The 25741-nt window shown below is 45.5% G+C and overlaps 1 protein-coding gene across 7 annotated transcripts in view; it reads left to right on the forward strand.

Moving 5' to 3' along the window:
• Window positions 1-25741, forward strand: part of LOC121284769 (disintegrin and metalloproteinase domain-containing protein 23-like) — a 178647-nt gene that overhangs the window by 114424 nt on the left and 38482 nt on the right. For all 7 annotated transcript variants that reach the window (XR_005944537.1, XM_041200356.1, XM_041200355.1 and 4 more), the window contains exons 17-21: window positions 10507-10593; window positions 12387-12467; window positions 15993-16043; window positions 16162-16225; window positions 20119-20224. Coding sequence is in view for 6 of the 7 variants with exons in the window: in XM_041200356.1 (XP_041056290.1) it covers window positions 10507-10593; window positions 12387-12467; window positions 15993-16043; window positions 16162-16225; window positions 20119-20224 (389 nt within the window). In the remaining variant the exon portion in view is untranslated. The remainder of the gene's footprint in view (window positions 1-10506; window positions 10594-12386; window positions 12468-15992; window positions 16044-16161; window positions 16226-20118; window positions 20225-25741) is intronic.

The raw sequence follows: 25741 nt of genomic DNA on the forward strand, positions 1-25741 counted from the left end.
AAGCTGGGACCGGTGGTGGGAACTTCCAGGCATCTAGCAGGACCAGCAGCTCGTCTGCACATGAGAGAAGTCCAGGTCGGCAGAATCGAGAACCTGCGGACTTTATCCTTTATTTTATAACCCCCCATCCTCCAAAGCCCATCTCTGCAGAGAGACTCTATCTGTTTGTCCTTTGTTTGTCTGTGTGTGTGTCTGTGTGTGTGCTGTGGGAATTCTTTAGGAAGAGATAGATAGTTATACTTCCTGATTACAATTGTGTGTTAACCAGTACTCGCAACTTGTTAAAAGAAGTTTTGTTCAAAATAAATTAATCGTTCTGAGTTTTTGAAAGAAGCCTGGTCAGAGTCTCTTTTCTTCTGGGTACTAGAGGTATAGATACACAATTGGCCATTTCAGTGAGAAAATTAAACATTTAAATTAATGATATGGCCCATGGAGTAGTGGGGTTTGATAATTCGTGCACTCCCCCCATCACGGCTGTTACATAAATTGGTGGCTTTTGCAGGATTTTGAAACACAGACAGTGGGTAATTGGACGCGGAATGATAATCGTTAAGAGATAAAAGGACGGAGACCAGGTTTCTTACATATTGGTAAACTAAAATGGCACTGGAAGTTGCTAAGGTTTTTTTTACAGATGGAAGATGTAACCTTGACTGGTTTACAAAAATTAACCAAGAGTAAGCTAATGGAATTGGCAGATTAGCCAATTGAGGCAGAGTTACTCAAAGGGGCGAGGAAAGCAGGCATGGATGAGGTAATAGCGCAGCATTTGAAAATGGAAGGGACCCCAGGAGAGGTCACACTCTCTGTGGGAGGCTGAGTCAATTGAGTTAGCTAAGATTCAGTTGTGAATGAAGCAACTTGGACATGAAAAGGAACTGATAAAACTTGAATTGGAGGGAAAAGGAAAGAGAAAGAGAGGAAAAAGAAGATAGAATTAGAATTGAAAAGGCTAGAGGTGAAAGGAAAGAGAGAGAGAGACCATTTAGGAAACTGAAACTGGAATTTCAGGCAAGGGAAAAGGATAAAGAAAGAGAGACAATGGAAAGAGAGAAGGAAGGAGAAAGGGAATACCAGCCTAAAAGGCTGGACCTTAAAAACAGAGGCCTCAGATGCTGAGGAATGTTCTGATGATGAGAAAATCTTCAACCCAGAGCCTAGTGGGGAGATGTTTAAGTTTGTGCCAGCTCTCCCACAGTTTGAGGAAAGGGATGTAGAGGCATTTTTTATTTTGGTTGAGAAAGTGGCTAAACAGATGAAGTGGCCAAACGAAATCTGGACATTGCTCTTACAGAGTAGGTTGGTAGGTAGAGCTCATGAGGTTTATGCTTCACTTTCAGAAGAGGTATCAGTGGATTATGATGCATTAAACAAGGCTATTCCTAGTGCATATGAGTTAGGCCATGAGGTATACAGGCAGAAATTTTGGAATATAACAAAACAGCCTGGGCAGACCTATAGTTTGAGAGGGTAAAGCAGAGTAATTTTGACAATTGGATGTGGCCATTAAAGGTAGAGACAATGTATGAAGCTCTTAGAGAAATAATTCTCTTGGAAGAATTTAAAAATTCAATTCCTCCAGTAGTTAGAAGCCATGTTGAAGACCAAAAAGTTAAAAGAGCTAGACAACAGTGGAGATGGCTGACGATTATGAGCTGGTCCATAAATCTAAACCCTTTTTCCGTCATCCTCACAAACCCGAGAAGCATGGAAAGCGGGAAGGTGAAAGGAAGGCAAGTAGCCAGGGAAGAGAAGGGACAGTTGGGAATACCCCAGAAACTCCTCCTCAGGCCAGAAGGGATGATGCTGAGGGTGGAAGTGATATCCAAAGGCCTAAGTGTTTCCATTGTAACAATATAGGACATGTTCATGCCGAGTGCTGGAAGTTGCACGGGAAATCCAAGGACTTTTTGGGGTACGTTAGTGTGATTCAGGAAAAGGAGCCCTGACTGAAAGTACGACAGAACAAGTTGTGACGCTTACTGCAGCTGTGAAGTCGAGTGTGAACACTGCTGTGAGTTCAAGAGAGGTGAATGAGGTACATTAATTTTTGTCAAGGGGGAAAGTAATCCCTTATCCATCAAATGAGGTAGCTAAACCTATAATCATACTTAGAGATACAGCTGCCACTCAAACACTTTTGTGGGGGAAAGGCATAACTTTTCCACCAGTGAGTGCATTAAAAGCCGAAGTTTTAGTCAATGGCATTGGTGGGGAGTATATACCTGTACCTTTGTACTGGGTTCACTTGGAATGTGACCTATTGTCTGGGATAGTGATGGCAGGGGTTGTTGAGCAGTTACCCGTAGATAGAGTTGATTTACTCGTGGGAAGTGATTTAGCTGGAGTGAAGGTCGAAGCTTCTCCCATAATTTCAGAAAGCCCAAATGAGGTTAAAGAGACAGAGCAGCAACAGGAAAGGGTTCCAGGAATTTTTCCTTTCTGTGTGATGACCCGAGCAATGGCTAAGCAAAGTCCATCATCAAAGGTCAAAGTAACACCACAGACAGATATTTGGCTGGCTGAAAGTTTCGTTAAAGACTTAGATAATCCAAAAGAGATGTTTAACGAATCTTCTCTAGTTGAGGCTCAACAAGCTGATCCAGAGTTAAGTAAGATAGCACAATCAGCCCAAACTGAAGCTGATGCTGAGGCAGTTCCAGAATGTTATTATGTTAGAAATTGAACTTGAATGAGGAAATAGAGACCTCCTCACAGACCTGCAGGTGTGGAGTGGACGCTTGTTCATCAAGCAGTGGTACCGCCCAAATATCATAAAGAGATATTATGGATATACGGACATGTAAGGATACGGAAAATGCAAGTGTAGATAAACCGGCAGTTTTACTGGCCAGGTCTTCATAAGGATGTGGTGCAGTTTTATAAAGTATGCCATACGTGCCAGATGGTAGGAAAACCACAACATGCAATCAAACCGGCACCCTTAATTCCTGTACCAGTTTTTGAGGAACCATTCAGTAGGGTGTTAATGGACTGTGTGGGACCGTTACCAATAATGAAAGCAGGGCACCAGTATATTCCTACTATTTTGGATTTGACAACTCGATTTCCAGAGGCCATCCCTTTAAGGATCATTATGGCTAAAGTAGTGGTAGAGAAGTTAACCCAATTTTTTTTACTCGTTATGGATCACCGGTAGAGATCCAGTCAGATCAAGGTTCAAATTTTATGTCTAAAATTTTTCAGAGCATGTGTAGTTTGGGTATAAAACAGTTCAAGTCCACAGCATATCATCCACAAACACACGGAACTTTAGAGAGGTACCATCAAACTTAAAACAATGATTAAGACATATTATTGGCATGAATATCCCCATGATTGGGACAAAGGACTAGGTTTTCTTTTATTTGGTACCCAAGATTCACTGAATGAATCTATTGATTTTAGCCCTTTTGAATTAATTTATGGACATGAGGTAAGAGGTCCACTGAAATTAATCAAAGAAAAGTTTTTAGGAGAGTAGGACGAATCCTCTTTGTTAGATTATGTGTCCGTGTTCCAGGAATGGCACACGGGAGCCTGCAAAGTGACTCAAGAACATCTTAAAGTTTCTCCAACAAAGATGAAATACTGGGTAGATAAGAAAGTGGTGACACGAACATTACAACCAGGGGATGAGGTGTTAGTATTATTGCCCTTACAGGGGGAACCTCTGAAAGCATGGTTCAGTGGTCCATACAAAGTAATTAAGAGGATTAGTAAAGTAAATTTTTTGATAAATACACCAGTTCGTAGGAAAAAGAATCATATCAATGTGTTAAAATGATGCCATCGTAGGGAGGAAGATAGGAAAGAGCAGGTATGTCAGGTTGTAAGCATAGTAGAGGATGAAAGAAACTGAGAGTGAGGGAGATGTAGAATTAGACAGTTGATAAATTGAACCTCCTACTATCCGGTTAGCCAACTCTGAAATATTAGGATGGATACCATGTTTTCATACTTAGAGGTAGGACAACGAGAGTATCTAGTGAGGTTACCTTCAAAATTTAAAGGGAGCTGTAGAGACAAATCAGGGTCTACAACTTGAGCTACATGTGATGTGGCTGTAGGGGAATTTTCTCCTATAAAGCAACATCCTTATCAGTTCTGTCCAGAGAAACAAGCAGAAGTGATAGCAGAAATTCAGTATATGTTAGAAAATCAGCTGATTGAGCCTAGTTAAAACAGTTGGTGTTCTCCAGTAGTGTTAGTGCCTAAACCTGATGGGTCAACTAGATTCTGCGTAGACTGTAGAAAAGTTATCGCCTCATCCCCTGGTTTGCGGTAACAAAAATGGATTCTTATTCAATCCCTCCTCTAGAAGATTGTATTGACTGGGTTGGCACTGCCACGTCCCTTACTAAGATAGATTTGTTGAAAGGATACTAGCAAGTACCTTTAACATCGTGAGCTAAGGAGATATCAGCTTTTGTCGCACCAAATGGGCTATACCAATGTCAAGTAATGTCAAGATGCTCCAACCGCTTTCCAAAGACTAATGAACCAGGTGATCACTAATGCTCCTTACTGTGTGGTTTACTTGGATGATGTATTGGTTTATAGCAACACATGGCAAGACCATTTCTAACAACTGGAAGCCTTATTTAAACACAATTACCGTTGGCAGTTTTGGTTCTGGCCAAAATTGAGTTTGCAAAAGCGTGAGTAACTTATTTAGGGTGTGTCGTAGGGCAGGGACAAGTCTTTCCAAGAACAGTGAAAGTACAGGCTTTGATGGAATTTCCTGTCCCTAAAACTAAATGGGAAGTCATGAGATTTTTAGGGATGTGCGGTTTCTTTCGTAAATTTGTGTCAAACTTCATGATAGCAGCTCCCCTAATGGAGTTATTGCAAATGAAAGCAAAGGTGGTACAGTCAAGAGTGGCAGACAGCTTTTGAGATGCTGAAGGGGATTCTAACTAATGATCCGGTATTTGCTGCCCCTAATTTCGCTAAACCCCTCAAGCAGGCAATCGATGCTAGTGACTTGGGGGTGGATGCAGTCTTATTGCAAGATGATGAATTGGGCATAGAGAAACCAGTGGGGTACTTTTGATGCCGATTTAACTTTTTCAGAAAAGAGATACTCTATGGTAGAAAAGGAAACCCTGGGATTGTTACTGATTCTTAAGCAATTTGTGGTATATATCCATCATGGCACTAAAGAAACATTCGTATATACTGGCCATAATCCTTTGGCCTTTGTGAAAAAATTTAAGACTCAGAATGACAGACTGTTCCGATGGAACTTGCTAAAACCTTATAACTTGCAGACTGTTCACATTTCTGGAACAGTTACTGATGCATTATCAAGAATGTAAATTGTTTATAATTATCTGGAAAGCAAGAAAGTCAGAAAACTGAACAGATTCTGTGATAAGGAACGATTGGCAGGGTGAATGCATGTTTGAACTGTTTATATGTTATACATATCTCATTCTGTATACTTTGCGATGAAACACAGTTGGAAATGGTGTTTCATCTCTTAAGGGCTGGGCCATGTTAGAATCACATCTCTTGAGTGAATTTTTCTTTTACAAAATGGAAAGACATGGCATGAAAGATTGTTCGGATGTTAACCTGGGATTTTGTTTTAAGAAGGTCATAAATTCACGTTGGAACTGTCAGCAAGGAGGCCTCATCGAGGAAATCACCTGACCTTTATGGTACTTGCGGAAGATCTGGTTGTTTGTTTTAAACTGCAATCATTTTAATTGATGGAGAGAAGGAACTGAAAAGGAAGGTTGATAACTTGCTGGAAATCACATGGGAGAAACAACTTAAGTTATAAACCTGCTTATTTTGGAGGCAGTCTTGTTGGTGAACAAGCTGAGAAAGGAAGGCTCCCTCGCTCTACCTTGCCTGAAACTGTGTGCGGCTATCAACCTGTAGCCAGAGACCCCTTATCTGAGCATAACCAGTCTGCATTTGGACCTGCAAAGCTGGTCAGTTGGTGGGAACTTCCAGCTTCTACCGGGGCCAGCGGTCCATCTGCACACGAGAGAACTCCAGGTCGGCAGCACTGAGACCCTGCAGACTGTATCCTTTATTTTACAACGCCCATCCTCCAAAGCCCATCTCTGCAGAGAGACCCTATCTGTTTGTCCTTTGTTTGTTTGTCTGTGTGTGCCTGTGTGTGTGCTGTGGGAATTCTTTAGGAAGATAGTTATACTTCCCGATTACAATTGTGTGTTAACCAGTACTCGCAACTTGTTAAAAGAAGTTTTGTTTAAAATAAATTAATCGTTCTGAGTTTTTGAAAGAATCTGGTCAGAGTCTCTTTTCTTCTGGGTACTGGAAGTATAGGTACACAATTGGCCATTTCAGTGAGAAAATTAAACATTTAAATTAATGGCACAGACTGCAGAGTAGCGGAGCTAGATAATTCGTGCACACATCCCTTGCATCTACTGCCCTTGTCATTCTACGTGGTAAGGGTCATGGGTTTGGAAGGCGCTGTTAGGTAGGGAGTTCCAGGATTTTGAGCCAGTGCTGATGAAGGAATGATGATGAATGTCATTGGCGTGTCACTTCGGGGTGGAACTTGGAAGTGATGGCATTCCCTTACTTCCCTTGTCCTTCTTCGTGGGCAAGGTAGCAGGTTTGGGAGGTGAAGATGTTGCCTCTTTACAAGTATAATTTCAGCCTGTTGGTTAGTATAAGGATGCACTGCAGACCTGATATGGCAGATATACCTGGGGGTGGCTTGGGAGAAGGCAGCAGCCCTGAAAGCTACACGCTGCTGTGCCATCTGCTCCTTCTGGAAGAATTGTTTCTGGAACACGTTTCACTGTACAGTCATGTAACAGGCTGGATAAATGATCATGAGCAGGAACCGTGACTGATGGCCTCTCCCTAGTCCCAGGGCACTGAGGAAAATTGTAGCATGCTTACTACAGCTCCAACAGAGGGCAGCTAAACCTGTGCAAACTAGACCTTCCAGGCTAGCACAGCTCAGTATCTGGCCATCTGAAGCAATCACTCACTGAATCAGGGGCATTCCTGTTTATATTGTTTAAGTGTGTCTTGTACAAGAAAGAAATGCATGAATTATCAAGTCAACTGAACCACAGTTAATCCAGCTAATGTATTAGCCTAGGTGACCTGATAGAGCTCTTCAAAATTATAAAGGGGTTTGATGCAGTAAACACAGAGAAGTTTTCAGTTTTGGGGGACATCTTAACAGGACTGGGACTGGTGTCCTTGCGGAGAGGCTTGCTAGTGCTGTTAGGGAGGGTTTAAACTTTGTTGGTAAGGGGATGGAAACCTCAGGGGACATTCAGAGCGCAGAGGAGAAAAACTGACAGTGGGAAGTAGTGAAGTATCAACTGATAAGGAGGATTTTTAAAGAGAGTAGCATCAAGGTAGATAGAATACTTGGAGAGTGATTGATTTAGAGTAGGCAACAGTAAGTCCTTAGATGGGGATCAGAATAAGCAGAACAGTTAAAAAGCCTAAATCAGGATTAATCTGCATGTATGTGAATGCACGGACTGTGGTTAATAAGATTGGTGAATTGCAGGCAGAGGTTGATAAATGGAACTATGATATTATTGTTATAAGAAAGACCTGGCTCAAAGAAGGGCAGGACTGGACGTTAAATATTCCTAGGTACGAGGTGTTTAAGAGAGAAGGAAAGGAAGAAGAGGTGGGGGAGTGGCAATATTGGTTAAAGATGACATTACACTAGCGGAGAGAGAGAATGTTCTAGAGGGGTCAAGGACAGAATCACTCTAGCTAGAGGTAAGGAATGGGAAAGGTGCAATAACATTGATTGGTGTAATATATAGGCCACCAACTAGTGGAAAGGATGTGGAGAAACAAATTTGCAAAGAAATTACGGAGAGGTGCAAGAGTTATAGAGTAATTATAATGGGGGGCTTCGATTATCCAAATATAGACTGGGGAGAGCCTCAAGGGAACGGTGACCATTGTATCACAAGGTTTAGGTTAATTATGGAAAAGGACAGAGAACAATCCAGAACAGGGATAATTAACTGGGGGAAAGCCAACTTCGATGGGTTGAGAATGCAACTGCGTTGAGTGAGTTGGAATCATATGTTGGCAGAAAAGACAGTGGCTGAACAATGGGCCACCTTCAAGGAAGAAGTATTGCAGACAACGTCAAGGCACATTCCTTTGAAGGGGAAAAGTAGGACAAGTAAATCCGGAGTGCCTTGGATGACAAGAGAGATAGAGGTAAAGATGAAAAGGAAGAAGTGTGTGTACCACAGATGTCAGGTGGAAAATACAATGGAGGATCAGGCTGCATGTAGAAGGACCAGAGGGGAAGTGAAGAAACTAATGAGAAAAGTAAGGAGAGAGCATGAAAAGAGGCTGGCAGCAAACATAAAAGGTCTTTTTTAAGCATGTAAATAATAAAAGGGTGGTAAAAGAATAAGTAGGGCCAATTAGGAACTAAAAAGGGAACTTGCATATGGAGACTGGAGAAATAGCGGAGCTGTTGAATGAGCACTCTGCATCTGTCTTTACAAAGGAATAACTTACTACCAACGCCGAGGTGAGAAAAGAGGTAACTGGTAACTAGGAGGTCTTACAATTGAGAGGGAGGAGGTGTTGGAAAGGCTATCTTTACTTAAAATAGATGAGGTACGAGGACTGGATGAAATACATCCAAGGGTTCTGAGGGAAGTGAGAGTGGAAATTTCAGAGGCACTAGTGATAATCTTCCAGTCTTCCTTAGATGCAGGGGAGGTCCCAGAGGACTGGAGAACTGTGAATGTTACACCCTTGTTGAAAAAGGGTGCAAGGATAAAGCTGGCAACTGTAGGCCGATCAGTTTGACCTCAGTGGTACGGAAACTTCTGAAACTATAGTGTGGGATAAAATCAATAATCACTTAGACAAGTGCAGGATAAGTAAGGAAAGCCAGCATGGGTTCATCAAGGGAAAATCATGTTTAACTAATTTGCTGGAGTTTTTTGAGGAAGTAACAGAGAAGGTTGATAAAGAAAACGCTGTTGATGTATATATGGATTTTCAAAAGGCATTTGATATAGTACCACACAACAGACTTGTAAGCAAAATTCTAGGTCATGGAATAAAAAGGAAAGTAGGCACCTGGATAAGAAATTGGCTGAATGACAGGAGACGGAGAGTAGTGATAAATGGTTGTTTTTCAGATTGGAGGAAGGTTTGTAGTGGAGTTCATCAGAGGTCCGTGTTGGGACCCTTGCTCTTCCTGATATATATTAATGACCTAGGCTGTGGTGTGCAGGGCATGATTTCAAAATTTGCAGATGATACATAGATTGGAAATGTTGTTAACTGTGATGGGGATAGTCTTGATCTTCAGAAGGACAGAGACATGGTGCATTGGGCAGACAAGTGGCAGACGAAGTTCAATACAGAGAAGTGTGAGGCGATTTGTTTTGGCAGAAAAGATATGGTGAGACAGTATAAAATAAAGGGAGAACCTCTAAAGGAGGTGCAGGAACAGAGGGACCTCGGTGTTTATGTACATAGGTCATTGAAGATGGCAGAGCATGTTGTGAAAGCAGTTAATAAAGCATATGTACCTTAGGCTTTATTAATAGGGACATTAAGTACAAGAGTAAGGAGATCATGTCAAACTTGTATAAGACACAAGTTAGGCCTCATCTGGTGTACTGCGTCCAGTTCTGGATGCCATCCTTGAGGAAGGACGTGAAGGCATTGGAGAGAGTACAGAGGAGATTCACAAGAATGATTCCCAGGATGAAGAACTGTAGCTATTAGGGTAAATTGGAGAGGTTTGGACTGTTTTCCTTGGAGAAAAGAAGGCTGAGAGGAGACTTGATAGAGGTAGTCATGATCCTGAGGGGCATGGGCAAATAGTTCCCACTTAAGAGAGCATCAAGAGCTTGAGGGCACAGATTCAAAATAATTGGTAAAAAGAGTAAATGTGATGTGTGGAAAAGTTTTTTCACCAAAGAGGCAGTTGGAGTCTGGAGCAAGCTTCCTGACAGGGTGGTGGAGGCAGATTCGATCGAGGTATTCAAAAGAGAATTGGATTACTGCCTGAAAAGTGAGAATGTGCAAGGTTACGGGGATAAGGCAGGGGAGTGGGACTAGGTGGAATGCTCTTTCAGAGAGCCAGAGCAGACTCGGGCCAAATAACCCCCTTCTGCATGGTAAAGATAATGTGATGCTGTGAAAACTAGGGGCCATAACTATAAGTTAGCCATCAATAAATCCAGTAGAGAATTCCGGAGGAACTTCTTTATCCAGAGAGGTGAGAGTCCGGAACTCGCTACCACATGGAGAAGTTGAGGTGAATAGCATAGATGCATTTAAGGGGAATCGAGATAAGTACATGAGGGAGATAGGAATGAGAGGCTATTTTGATGTGGTCAGCTGAGGTACAGTGGGAGGAGGCTCATGGGGAACATAAACACCAGCATAGGCGAGTTGGACCCAATGGCCTGTTCCTGGGGTGTGAATTCTGTGTATGACTATAGTGGATGACATTTCCTTGTTTCTTTCCGTTCCCTCCTCCCCCAGGAATGCTTTGGGAGCTGTTGTAAGAAGTGTTCCCTTGCCAATGGTGCCCATTGCAGCGATGGACCTTGCTGCAATCACACTTGCCAGGTAACTTATGCCAACAATACCAGCTTTGCCATAGCTCTGCATGTGCCCAATGCAGTGATCTCCATGGGGTTAATGCCTGCAAACCAGACTCCTCACCAATGCAGGGTGCTGGGGGGTGTGGGGGGGTGGTGGGGAAGCGGTGACAATCTAATGGGTTTATTGTCAGTAGTTTCCAGGGGAACCGTGAGCAACTGGGCTGTGCGGGTAGGATGAGAAACTGCAATTCTGTTCAGCATTCATTTGCCCAGGAGTAACCGGCCCATCCCACCCCCTAACACCATAACTACCGTTTATAAGGTCTTTCAACACACGGCAAAGCTATGGTGTGGAGGAGTTGGTGTTGCACAAGGGAATTTCTGTCCCCTATCTCTACAGTTTCAGGGAATTCTAGAAGCAAAGGAGTATACCAGCTGGAACACGAGTGGTTCCTATGTTATAACACTGACTGCACTTCAGTGAGCATTTTGTTGGTTGTATAGACTGTTCTAGAACCTCCTAAGGTCATGAAACCGCTACATGAATGCAAGCCCTTCTTCCCCTTAAGAGATGAATGTGATCTAGGAATGCCGAATCAGTCAGTGAGCTGACATTAATTGCTGATTAACAACAACAGCTTGCATTTACATATCGCCTTTAGCATCCCAAAGCCCTTTCACAGAATTTGACACCGCCCCACGTAAGGAGATACTGAGGCAGGTGAACAAAGCTGTAGGTTTTTAAGGAGCATCCTAAAGGAGGTAAGAGAGGTGGAGAGGCGGAAAGGTTTACGGAGGGAATTCCAGAGCTTAGGGCCTAGGGGGCTGAAAGCACGGCTGTCAACAGACAATTAACAAGGAAACACAGCATTAACATTGGGTGTGTGTTAATAAACTCCAGAAATGCTGGCCTTGCCGGCAACGCTCACACCTCCTGAAAGAATAGTTTTTAAAAAACCTAGGGTTGGAATTTCAGTCCACGAGGGCACCCTTTGAAAGTAGCGCTCCTGGTTGGCGTGTCAGTCCCCCGACGCCTCTGGGATGGCGAACAGTTGGGGAGAGGCCGGCAACCCACTCGCCTCCAATTAATTGGCTGTTAAGCTCGTTAGAATGGGCAGAGCGAATGGCACTGTCAGGAGCATGGCGGGGAGACACAATTCGTCGACGCTGCTGATTTGATGGAACAAAGTTGGCACTGCTGAGCGAGCGCTGTCTGCACAGTAAGGCTGCTGACCCTCTCCCCTCCTGCATGCTCCATTCCTCCAGCCAGTGGCAAGCCCAGTCCCTTTGAGAATCGTGCCCCCGCCCCACCCAGAGCCAGTCCCCGCATCCGGAAGTGCCCAGAGACACTAACTGGACCACCGAACCTGCTGCTGGCCCAAATAGGGCCTCTGCATTTAAAAATCTCATTGCGTCAGTGACGCCGGCTTGGGGTTGGGACCCGGCGCTTACCTGGGTGTGGGGTTTCCTTACCCGGCTTTGAAAATCCCGTCCCCGATGTCTGCTCGCTTAATGTGGCGTCGCAATATTCCCGCCTTGTCACACACAGCACCAGGACCACATCGCAGGCCAAACAAAACCACTGAGGAGGTGAAAGGTGGCGTAAAAGACTGTTGCATTTATATGGAGCCTTTCATGACCTCAGGACGTCCCACAATCGAAAGAGTCCTTTTCGCTGTGTAATGTAGGAAACGCGGAAGATAATTTGTGCACAGCAAGCTCCCCACGAGGAGCATTGATAAGATAAACCTTTTTAGAATTGATTTTTTTTTTAAAAATTGGTCAGTAGGTAACTATGTTCTGTGTTCTTATACTCAGTTCATAAAGCGAGGGTACGATTGTCGAGATGCAGTGAATGATTGTGATATAGCAGAGTACTGCACGGGAGACTCGGGCCAGGTATGTATCGTCCATTCTACTGGTGGGCCCAAAATTCTGTAGGGGTGGAAGAACGGTGGAGCAGACCATCCCCCCCAACAACATCTTCCCCCGTGGTTGACGGTAGACTCCATCCCAAATTGCGGGTGATGGGGTCACTTGCACAACAGGGTACCTGCAAGGCCATTTCAGCAGCACCCGGCCCCAATAGGGTCTCACCTCCCCTGGGCCCATGCAGCTGGAAGATTAAAAAAAAAGACTGCTTCAGTCCAAAAGGAGCCATTTTGGAATGGAAGCTAATGGCCTTAGTGAGGCCTGAGGCCTATCAAAAGGCTACAAAGGATCAAAACAGCAGAGATTGGAATTCAGGGAAACCTGGCTCCATCTCACCTCCTCATCCCTTGACTGAAGAGACACCTCATTTATCATTTTAGGGTAAGCGTATCCACCAGAATCAATATTTAATCACGAATGTTCTAAACAGAATGATCTTAACTTGTGCAGAGTGGCAGTCGAACAATTTTCAGTTTGACATTTTCGTTGACCCTTAGCCTCAATAGCTTTTTGAGAAGAGAGAGACTTTGAGATTTCGCCCATCCTTTGTGTGAAGAAATTCTTCCTGCTATGATCCCAAAACAGCCTGTCCTCGCAACTTAACCCTGTTAACTCCTTTTAACCCCAGTATCGTTTTGCCTCCAAGTTGCAACCCCCTAGTGGCCTCTTAAAAGAAAGACCACTGACAGCTATTTTGCCCTACCATGTTTTACAAGGAGTTTGGGGATAAATTACTGCTGAGTTAAGTCCTGTTTATCTGTCATAAATTAAACAGTAGTGACCTGAACACCTCTGATCCACCTGCAAACAACGACTCTGAGCTTCTGCTTACCTGCACACTTCAGTTCTCCACTTCTGCTCTGGCCTCTGCATTCTCGGCCGGTTATATCGTTTCTCTGAAGCTCAATGTAAGTTTGAGGAACAGCATCTCTTCTTTCTACTGGACGCATCACAGTTGGCTTGGCCTTAACGTTGACTTTAACAACTTCAGTCTTTTCTCTGGTGCAACAGATACTGGGCGATGGCCGCACCAGAGGTACTGAGAGTGGAGAAGGTGGGGGGAGGGTGGGGTGGAGATTTGGGGATTCTCCCACTGGTACGCAGGGGACAGGGTGGCCCACATCTCTGGGGATCCACCCATCTATCTCCATTACATTCATGGGCTACAGGAACCCCAACCATTATGTCAGAATTTTAATATTACCCTTCCCTCTGCTGTAACCATTCCCACCTCCTCTGGACCTCGCTTTTATTTCTTTGTTAGTCCCATTCTCTCCTCATTTTGCATCGCACCATCGCCCCTTTATTCACTCAATCTTTCCTGCCCTCGGCCTTCCTCGTTGTTCTATTCCTGACCCCCTTTTACCTGGCTCTGCAATTACTGAAAGGCTGCTCATCTCCAGCATCTTCCAGTTCTGAGGAAAGGCTATTGACCTGAAACATTGAGTAGAATCTTCTGCCCTGCCCCGTGGTGAGTTTGATGGTTTGGGAAGGGGGAGCCATTTAATCAGGTGGGAGGGACCCCATCAACTTCCCGTCTCCGCCCTGATTTAAGTGCTTGGTGGGAAGGCCCATGGTCTGGAATGTGCACTTAAGGGTCTCATTCTGCAGCCACTGGTGTTAATCCAGCAGTGGCAGGGATGTTTGCTATAAGGGGAACACAAGCAAACCCTGGAGGGTTGCCCGTGGGCTCCCGGGGTGTTAACTCCTTAAGAGGCCCTCAGTGCCCAGTGTGGAGAGATGCAGCATTGGGAAAAGCTTGGCTTGCTGAGAACCATGCACCTGCCTTGGCTGCCAACAGCCCCTCCCCCACGACCTTGACCACCTCCTCTCCTTCAACCCTTACCCCTCGACCCCCCCCCCCCCCTCAGCCATCATCACTTATCTGCAGTCTGGGATCCAGCCACGACCCTGGGCCTTGGGTGGATGTCATACCAGCAGCAGCCACCGCCTCCCCGGTGGCGCTGTCGTTCAATAGAGCTGCCAACCTCTGATTGGCTGGCAGCTTTCAGCAAGCGGGACTTCTGCCCTCCCCAGCTGGCCTGTCAAGTGCCTGAGTGGAACAAGAGGCGACGTGGGGTTTGGAGAGCTGACGGCTGAGACCACAGTCCCCTCCGCAAGATTCAGCCCCTTAACTCTGTTTCTCTCTCCACAGGCACTGCCTGGCCTGCTGATTGTTTTTTTGTCTTCAAATTTCCAACATCTGTGGTGTTTTGCTTTTTGATGCTGCAGTGGGAATATTGGATTCCTCTCCCAGTCTCAGTGGACGTTCTTAGCCCTTTGGGTTCTTAGCCCTATATTAAAATAGAGAAGAGAGGAATTTGACACTAGCATTTGGGAGGCAACCTGCCAGCCGCACCTCACTTGGCATACATGTGACTCCATTCCCAAACCAGCGTGCGTGTCTTCTAACTGTCCTCTGCCAAGCAAGCCATTCGATTCTACTAAATTGCTTAAAGAAAAGAGCATTGCAGGAGCACATTTACCCCATGGACCACAGCAGTTCCGGAAGATGGCCAACTACCTGCTCCTCAGGGTAACCAGGCAATAAATGTCAGCCTTGCCAGCAACGCTCCAAGACTCAGGCATTTTTTAAAAAAAAAGGGTCAACAGCAATTTTTATCGTATTATTACCACAAAGGTACCTGGTCCAGGAGGCGTATCTAGCAGCTTTGATTCATGATGTTAATTTTATCTCCTGAACCCTATTGGTCAAGTTATGTTTTGCACAAGAGGATAACCTTATAAACTCAGGCTCCTAACAGGAAGTGTTGCCATGAGAGCACAGAGGTTTATCCACCTGGTCATTTTCCTTGACATTAACCAGTCTGTGCTATTGGAGAGGGGGTAATGTTTGGCTAGGGTCTCCTAAAGAGACCAGCCCATCAGTCCTTCTGAATTATCATAAAATTATGATAAAAAGGATAAAGAGGCACTGGAGAGGGTGTCGAGAAGATTTACAAGGATGGCATCAGAAGTGTGTGCTTGTGTGTATATACAAATCCGGAAAGGATTGACAGACTGGGTCTCCTCTCTTGAAAAAAGAAGGCTGAGAGGTGACTTATAAGGCATTTAAAATTATGAAAGGTTTTGATAGAGTAGATACAGAGAGAGAGAACGGTTTCCTCTTGTGGGGAACAGCATAAATAGAGGCCATCAATGTAAGATATTCACCAAGAAATCCAACAGGGAATTCAGGAGAAACTTGTTTATCCAGACACTGGTGAGAATGTAGAACTCGCTACAACAGGGAGTGGTTGAAGTAAAAAGTCTAGTTGTATTTAAGGAAAAGCTAGACAAGTATATGAAGGAGATGAAAATAGATGGCTCTGATGATCGATTTAGATGATGAAAGATGGGAGGAGGCTTGAGTGGAGCATAAACGCCACCACTGACTGTATGGGCCAAATGGCCTGTTTCTGTGCCATACATCCTATGTAATTTTATGTAATAATCAATTTTAAATGTATTTATTATGTTTTCCTTTCCCAGTGCCCACCCAACCTTCACAAGCAGGATGGATATTCCTGTGACCTTAACCAGGTAGGTGCAGTTTAGCATTCAAGCAGGCTCATGTTGGCAAGTTTCACGAAACAAGGCTTATCCCTTGTCCTCACTGCCCCAGAGTCAAAATTGACCATGGATCTTTTTCGCCTTGCAGGGCCGATGCTTCAGTGGAGAATGCAAAACAAAGGACAACCAGTGCAAACTGATCTGGGGCTCAAGTAAGTGAACCATGTTCTGTGCTGTGTTATGATCCCTGTAGATACCCAATAACTTTTAAATGGAAATATGCAGTGACCCATGCAAAGAATCACACAAGATTTCACGTTTTAAGACTTCTATTGCAATAAACCAATTAAAATCAACATCGAATCAACATTACTTAATAGGCAACTAATATTCTAAACTACAGAGGAGTTTAACTTAACACAACTGAAAACCCCATACCATGTTTTAATGTTACACCGCAGTCTGAGTAGAAATGTAGTCTCGAGTTAAAGTTCTAAGCTCCTCATGGTGCTAATGGGATCTCTTCCTGCTTCACTCAGATGAATCTTAAAATGTCTTTTTAAGCAAAGTCCCCTTCACTCAACTCTTTCAGCACAATCAAATGGACTTCCCGTCACAAGCTTCTCTCTGGTGATTCCGTGGTCACTAACTTTTTATACCTGGTCTCCTCGAACATGGCTTCGGTCCTCTCCAGCCCTCCATTTGGTGATTAACCCAAAAGTAGTCCTTTTCTTCCTGGATAGCAGCACCTGTTGTATGTCATGTTTCCCAACTCCCTGTCTGACTGCCTTAGCGTCTACGTGAGTCTGCCAGCATCAAGAACAGCTACTTCCTCCTTTGTGTTCAGATTTAAAGCTTGCACCTGGCTGTCAATAGGGCTTGACCTGGGCCCCCATCCCCATGGCAACCAAATCAGATGGGCCTGTCGCCGGACAGAGTTCAGTACAACTTCTCACACCGTCTCCCAATTCAGGTCATTCTGTTTTAGCTTAAATTAAAAGAGACAGTTTAAAACATAACCGTCTTATAAAGTCATTGTCATTATTGGGAACTCACGTGCAGACACCATTGCTTAAAATGTTCGCCTTCAAAATGGGAAGGCACTTATATAGGCCAAAATGTAATCATCCCTGTGTACAGTGATCTGTGTTGGCTCCTGGTCAAGCAACATTCTGATTTTAAAATTCTCATCTTTGCTTTCAAAGCCCTCTATGGCCTCACCTGCTCTCCATGTCTGTAATATCCTCCAGCCCCACAATCCTCCGAGATATCTGCTCTCTTTTAATTCTTGTTTCTTGGGCATCCCTGATATTAATCACTCGACCACTGGTGGTCATGCCTTCAGGTGCCTCGGCCTTAAGCTTTGGAAATCCCTCCCTAAATCTCTCTGGCTCTTTACCTCTGCCACCTCCTTTAAGATGCTCCTAAAAACCTACTTCTTTAACCAAGCCTTTGATAACCTGCCCAAACATTTGGCTCAGGGTTAAATTTTGCTTTGCGATGCACCTGTAAAGCACCTTGGGACGTTTCATTGTGATAAAGGCACTATACAAATGCAAGCTGTTTTTGGTTACATTAATGCCTGTTTCAAATACCTAAACTTTCCGATCCTGCCCGCCATGGGGAGGGTAAATTTGACAGACCAGAAAAAGGTCTGTTGACTTCAGGCAGGAATTTCGCAGTGGGAGTGGAAAATCCGACCCAAAATTACTACTTACAGCGTTTCACGTGCTCCATGCATTTTGGGCAGAAGCTGCATTTACTTAAACTCTTATACTGCACCGTATGCAAGAACAAGCATAAATAAGTAAATAACACCTCATTAATGCTCAGTTACCTAAGATATACTTAAACCCTTTCTAACCCCCTCTATGTGATGTGGGGCCTACAGCTTTTACTTATTGTTTTGAGACGATAAAATGTTCTTTGAGAAGAAGATAAGGAAGCAAAACATGTTCAGTGCCTGATTTCTGTTTTAAAACTGTCATGAGAATACTTTATTGGATTTTAAAGTCTCTCCAGGCAGCCTGAACAAGATAAGATGGTAGCTGTTGCATGTGTAAAATGTTATGAGGTAATAGGAGAAAGAGTTAGGAAAAGAGGACACAATATACAAACTGTTGTGGTCACTTTGACAAACGGACTACAGGAGTCTCAGGTACGGGTCACGATTGTTTATTCGAGCAAGGAGAGAACCACCTCAGTGGAGCTTGAGATAGCACTCTGCAAAATTACAAGTGTTCAGCATATTTATACATGATTGGTCACTTACAAGAACAGTTTCCAGATTCCGATCTTGTCAACATATAGGTTTACATTAAACAGACATCTCTGGTACATGCATCGTATGTCCCTATTTTCACCCAGGCAGAGACCTTCCCTCCTGTCTAAGCTGGGACCATCTGTCCTTCCCCTATCTGTTGAAGAGCACACTTAATCTATGCTACTGCCATCCTCTGACTCCAGTCCGGTTCCCAAAGCCTTTCTGTTGCTTGCAGGCCCTAAGGCTGTGCAAGGTTCATCTGGTAACCTTTAACTGTTAATGTGCTTGGTAGCCCTGACTACCTGGAGATCTTAAGTAATTCATTCCCTTTCAATAAATTCTCCCTTACCATAAATTCTTACCTATTTTCTTCCCCCTAACCCACTGACTGAAGTTTAAATAAAGCTGCAGGTTAGAGTGGCGCTGGAACATAAGTTCATTAAATGGAAGAAACATGTTTGGTATATAATAGAGCGCTATAATAGTGCTATCACATTACACCAGCCATCGTACATAGCCAACAAATCACAGTCCTGAATAAGCAGTTAGAACTGCACTACTAATTCTATGTATGATAGAACTGATTTAGCATTGGGTATTTTTATCATTCTGTCATTTACTGTCCTGGACTTGTCCTTTTAAACTGAACCAGAACAATGAAGACTTGGGGGGTGGGGTGGGGGGTGGGGGGTGGGGGGGGCAGATAGTGGTGCAGCAGTAATGTCACTGGGCTAGTAATCTAGAGGCTCAGGTGGGGACATGGGTTCAAATCCCACCATAGCAACTGATGGAATTTAAATTCAGTTAATAGATCTGGAATATAAACTTAGTCTCAGTAATGGTGACCATGAAACAATCGTTGAAGACCATCTCGTACACTAATGTCCTTTAGGGAAGGAAATCTACCATCCTTACCCAGTCTTGCCCATATGTGACAGCAATGTGGTTGACTCTTAACTGAAGCAACTGATGGTGGTAAAAGAGGAAGTGATCGATAATTTCAAAAGGGAATTGGATGGGCATGAGGGAAATAAACTTGCATGGCTACGAGGATAGAATGGGGGAAAGGGACTGACTGGATTGATCTTAGAGAACGCAGGCACTCAGTGGGCTGAATGGCCTCCTGTGCTGTAACGAATGTATGGCTGGAATCTTATGGAGTCTTCGAGGGCAGGCTCGGAAGCAGGAGGACCGCCAAAATGGCGGGGAGAGTGTCGAGTGGTGTGCCTGATGTCATCCTGTTGCCATGCCATTCTGCCAACAGTGGAAAAGGTGGCAGACGACCCACCCGCCTGGAGTCCAATTGAGCCGCTTAAGTGACCATTTAAGGGCCTCTCCCTGGTTTTGCTGGTCTTTTACCAGTGGCGGGAGCTCCTCTGCCATGTGGGGAGAGGACTGGTAAACGCTGGTAGCTTTCCAGCGAGTTTTTGGAGGGGAGGGGAGCCCCACTATGTGGGCACTCCGTTTCCACCCCTGCTCTCAGTGACCCCTCCAGCCACATCACTGGGGCCTGCCTGCCCTGCCTTGGGCCACCCAGACCCCACTTAACCTGACTGCTAGAGCGCCTGGCCGTTGATCATCTTGTAGCTGCAGCCTAGGCAGTGCTGCTGAGCTGCTGGTCTTCTGATTGGACTTCTGGGGGGGGAGGGGCAGGCCACCATCCTTAACAAGTTGGGAGGCTCGGTGGCAACCGCTTAATTGGCTGCCACTGGTAAAATGCAGCCCTGGGTCCTGTGACCCAATGAAGTGGGGGAGGTTGCTCCGCGCACCCCCTTGGAAAAATTTCGGCCTATCTATAAATGTAAGGTATATGTGACTTATGACAGCTTTTCTCATCCACAGAGGCCAGGGGATCAGACAAGTACTGCTACGAGAAGCTCAACACTGAAGGGACTGAGAAAGGGAACTGTGGAAAGGATGGCGATAAATGGCTGCAGTGCAGTAAACAGTAAGTAGGAACAGGTCCCAGTGAGTTCAGGCAAAGCTGCGGCTAGATGATGGATTCCTCTGCAGATTGCCCTCTGGCCAATGGCTGTGGTGAATATAAGCAGCAGCAATTGCGTCATGTGTCCTTATTGTATTACTTGGGTGATAGTTTTATGAGGCTCACTCCCCAGTGTCGAACTTTACCAGGCGGCAGCATTGGCTGGGGATAGGTCTTGTCAGGCTGATCATGTGACCTTGTGGTGTTGCAATTCATGGGGCGGTTTCTAAGGCCACGCTTTCCCTGTGGCGTACAGCCCATTGGTGGGCACCCCATTGGGCACAGCAAGTGAAATAAAAGCAGAAAATGCTGCAGATACTCAGCAGGCCTGGCAATATCTGTGGAGAGAAACAGAACTGACGTTTCAGGTTGATGGCCTTTCAACAAGACAAACAGAGCGAGTGATTAGGAGCAGGGGTTTTGGGCTTTGGGTTGGGAGCCCACCACTGGGATCACTTGGGAGCCAGAACCCCCGGACTGTTTGGGGAACAGTCACCCGGCAGTGATTTTCCTCAAATTGGCCAATTACCGGTCAGAGGGCGGGCTCACCATCCTATTAAGAATGGCAGGCAGGCTTTCAAAGCCAGAGGGCCAACAGGAGGCCCTCCCCAGGAGGAGATGAAGTCTGCAGTTCAGGTAAGAGAGTGAAAGAAGGCGCCTCCATTTTGAGGCGCGCACTCTCCAACTTTGTAAACTTCATAAATAAGAAAATGAAATTACCAGCCGGGCCAGCATTATGGAAGGTGAGCTCCTCCTCGGGGCAGCCTGTGGCTGTGGCTGTAACCAGACAGGCAGGGAGGGTCACCAGCCCTCCAGGATTGGCCTGAAGTCTTCAGAGTTGAAGATCAATATCGAGGACACTGCTGTGTACAACTCTGGAGAAAAACCGTCAGGACATTAAAAAAGATTGTTTTTATTTAAATTTTCTTTGAACATTTCTTTTTACCAGATATAAAAATATTGAAAATGGGTGGGGAGAGAAAAAGGCTGTTTGGCTAACAGTCAAGCATCATCCAATTGCGTAATGAGTCTTTTTGCTTTCCAATTGGCGTAGGAAGGCCGCGTGTCACAAGGATGGATGTGTTGGTCGAGTAGTGGCTGGAGCATGCGGGCAAGTCATGTGATGAAACTAGGAATGCATTTAATCACAGTTGGCAACCCAACAGGCAAGAAGGGCCTCAAAGCCTGCATAGAGTGCTGGCCTTCTGGTCTGCTGCTTAGAGGTCACCTGCAGACAGCAGGCCTCATCTGTCGGGGGTGTTGGGAGTGGGGGGGGAAGGGGGTATGGAGGCCCCGGAGGCCAAGTAGAAAATTCCACTCGACCTCTGATAATAGGCCTTTAAAAACCCTTTTGTTGTAAGTATTATAATAAAAGTTGGCTACCTGCCACTTCTGGCAAACCAGCCACATCCAGCGAGCAGAGCTGATTTTTGCACCCTGGAGTTTCCTTGCTTGCCCCATCTAGACCTAAAAGTTCCCATTCTTGGTCACGGTATCTTACTCCCAGGTTGTCGAATTGATAGGCATGTGCTTGGGAGACGGTGGCGTAGTGATAATGTCACTGGACTAGTAATCTGGAGGCCCAAGTTAATGCCCAGGCAACACAGATTCAAATCCCACCTTGGGCAGCTGATGGAATTTAAATTCAATTCATGAAATCTGGAATTGAAAGCTAGTCTCAGTAACGGAGACCATGAAACTATCACTGATACCCTTTGGGGAAGGAAACCTGCCACCCTTACCTGGTCTGGCCTATATGTGATTCCATACCCACAGCAATTTGGTTGACTCTTAACTATCCTCTGAAATGGCCTAGCAAGCCACTCAGTTCAGGGGCAATTAGGGGTGGGCAACAAATGCTGGCCTTTCCAGTGATGCCCACATCCCATGAAAGAGTAAAGAAAAAACAGAGTTGCTGCTGCAGGACAGGAGTTTCCATAGCAAGAGCCAGCATCAATGGCTGAATGGACCAATGTGTAACATGTCCCTTCAGCCCAACTGTGGGCAAGAATAGTAGAGGAGTTGTCCCAACTGCTGAACTGCGTGTCGTCATTTACCTTTCTCATTAATTTAAACAAGTGAAAGGTTCTTATTGGGAGGGTGGGAGAAGAATTTGAAGCTAGAAGCTTGACCAGCCATTCAAAAGGGTAGCCCTTGTGCCAGCCCAGCCAAGTTGGCTAGTTCACCTCATCAAGCAGAGGGGGCTTTGGTCACTCTTCCCTCTCAAAGGCAGACCCTGCAATGATACAGCGCACCTCTCTGTGTTGCCCTGCAGTCTCTGACCTAGACAAGGAGCTTATAGGTGGAATCGTCCATGCCCATTGGCGGCGAGCATGCTTGGCGGCGTGAGTGGACAATATGGCGAGAAGGCCAAAAATCTTGTTTCATGACGTCGTGAAAGCGGTTTGCAATCGTCCGCTCCTCCCGCTAATGGCGGGCTGCATTTCCCGCTGCCGCATGTCAGGAACTTCATTGTAATACATCTGCACATGATTATAAGACCAGCTCGTCGGAATCATCCCCACCCCCAACCCCCCCCCCCCCCCCCCCCCCCCCGCCCCCCCCCAACGCTAGGTCATCCGAGCACGTCGGTGTGATTGAACACCTATGTGTTTCCAAACTGAACATAAGTGACGGGCACCTGGTGAGCTGCACTTCGCTCAGGACTTTCAGGCTTGTTTGCCTACCTTGTTTGGGGCAGCACTCATGGTCATCGGCGCCAGGCTTCGCAGGCAGCACCACATCACTTTTAGGGGGCTTATGGGCAGGTCTCTAGCTACGAGACCAGTCGTAAGGCAGGAGTGGCTTTTCAACAGGCGCAGTGTGAGGGCTTGCTTGGGGAAAGGGGAGAAGTGGCCTCAGGCAAGGGAAGAGGATGCAGGGTGAGGGCTGTACTGGGGAAGGAGGGTATCCCAGGGTGTGTGTTGATCTATGCAAGTGGCCTCCAGATGGTGAGGGCTGAGGAGGCAGTCTCCAGAGGAGATGAGGCCAGATGGAGATGTGAGGGTAAGTGTGTGAGAGAGTGAGTGGTGATGTCCCCTTGAGCTGGCAGTGAGTGAGATGCCAGTGAATGTGCGATGGGCTTGGGAGTGTGTGAGTTTAGAGTGATGAGATGGTTGCCTTACCCTATCAGCAGGGATGAGATCGTTCATCCTCTTTCAGCACTGGATGGTGAACTTCTTCTGTGCAGCGTTGGTACTGACCACCACTGCCACCGCCTCTCAATCTGGAGTGGTGAGACTGATGGGCCTCTTGTGGCCAGAGCGGGGGGTAGAGGGCATTGCAGCAGGCTGCAATGGTGTCCAAAAGGGGTCCCAGGGATACGTCACTGAATCGGGCGGGGCTGCAATCTTCTTGCCTTTCGGGGCCATGTCTTCTGTGCAGTAGTCCTGGGCTAGAAGCACTAGAGGCGTGCACGCGACTGCACTTTAAATATGGCACCCATGTGATGAAGCGGATAGGTGATGGCATTGACGCCGCCTACCAGCGGTGTGTTTCCCAGGATAGCATGATTAATGAGGCGGGATTGGGATGACACGGCACAAAAACCTGCCATTGTAGCCAGCAGGTAAAACACCCTTTTTCCCACCCCTGCTACCGCAATTAATGCAAATCTGGAACGATTCCGCCCTATGTCCTACACCATTGAGAAGGTGGTGGAGAGCTACCTTCTTGAACAGCTACAGTCCATGTGGTGTAGGTACTGTTATGATCCCAGTGGATACTGATAACTTTTAAAAAGAAAGATATCTCTACAAGGCCAGTGGAAAAAAGCCCAACGGTCAAGATTTCACTTTTTAAAATTTTTGTTTGTAACAGACCAACTAAATTCAACATAACTCAAACATTAATTAGCAGGTGAATGATTTTTCAAATAGAAAGGTAAATTTCACTTTAAATGGTTGATACAACAAAAATACACCTCACATAGCTGCAAGCACTCGCATCACTTCCTGCATTAATGTGGCACCACGTGCAATCTCAGTCTTTCCAACTTGGCCTGTGGTACGTAGGATCTCTCACTTCCCACTTAATGGATTTGACCCTTGAGTAGCTGTCACCGGCAATCATACTCTGTCCAAAGTTCCTGATACAGTTGATGTCCAAACAGCACAGCCCTGCAGAACCTCCTCAGCTAGGTTCACAACCACCTTGATGGCATAGGATCCTAAAGACTCCTCCTCTGACTCCAATAATGGTCTGGCTGGCTCTGGCAAAACTGAAACATCTGCAGTAATCTTGCCCAATCCACAATCCCTGCTCTCCCTGTCTTCAGTTTTCTGTCCTTTATTAACTGTGCCATACACACATAACACAGCCCCTGCTCTATTCTCAGTTTTCACCCTGCTTCTTCACCAGGATCTGTTTTGAACTACAGATTCTAAGGCCAGCTGTAATTAAATTTCCCAATTAGCTGTCTATTTACCCTTTGCTTCAGCTCCATAGCAAGCTAGGACACATGGGCATTTGTTGGAATTAAAATGCTTGCTAGGAAATCCATTGCTGCCTTTTCAGAATACTCCTCAATTTCACTTTGGATGAAGGGACATCTCACAAATAGAAAATATAGGCTTTTCCCAAAGCACAAGAGTTGTCACAGTACACCCACAGTGTTGTTATGGAAGGAGTTCCAGGATTTTGACCCAGTGACAGTGAATGAACGATATAGTTTCAAGTCAGGATTGTGTGTGACTTGAAGGGGAGCTTGGAGGTCTTCCCATGCGTCTGCTACCATTGTTTTTCTGGTAGAGGTAACAGGCTTGGAAGATGCTGTTAAAGGAGCCTTGGCGAGTTGCTGCAGTGCATCTTGTAGATAGCATACACTGCTGCCACTATGCAGCGATGGTGGAGAGAGTGAATTTTTAAGGTGGTGCCAATCAAGTGGGCTGCTTTGTCCTGGACGGTGTCAAGCCTCTTGAGTGTTGTTGGAGCTGCACTCATCCAGGCAAGTAGGGAGTATTTCATCACACTCCTGACTTGTGCCTTGTAGATGGTGGACAGGCTTTAGGGAATCAGGTGGTCAGTTATTCATCACAGAATTCCCAGCCACTGACCTGCTCTTGTAGCCTGAGTATTTAAATGGCTGGTTCAATTCATTTTCTCTCCACTGGCACTCCCAGTTTGCAGGCTGCATACCAGGACTGCTGCACCAAGTGTTACTGGTGAGGTTGGTGGATGATTCAGCTTTAGAACTTCTTTCTGATTTTGTTGTTCCATTACGGAAGGCAGCTGTTAACTGTATTAAGGAAACTTTTTCTCAGTGGCAGCAGGGTTGGTAGCCCAGAGGTGCTAATATAAGACATTTGGCAAAAGAACCAGGGTGAGGTGAGGAGAATTTCTTTATGCAGCAATCCTTAAAGCACTAACTCAAAGGGTAGTGGAAGTAGATTCAACTGGAACTTTCAAAATGGAATTGGATAAATGTTCGAGAAGGGAAAACATGAAAGAAAACATGATGGGCTGAATAGCCTATGCTGTATC

This window comes from Carcharodon carcharias, chromosome 12, assembly GCF_017639515.1.
Source record: "Carcharodon carcharias isolate sCarCar2 chromosome 12, sCarCar2.pri, whole genome shotgun sequence".
In the NCBI taxonomy this organism is placed as follows: domain Eukaryota; kingdom Metazoa; phylum Chordata; class Chondrichthyes; order Lamniformes; family Lamnidae; genus Carcharodon; species Carcharodon carcharias.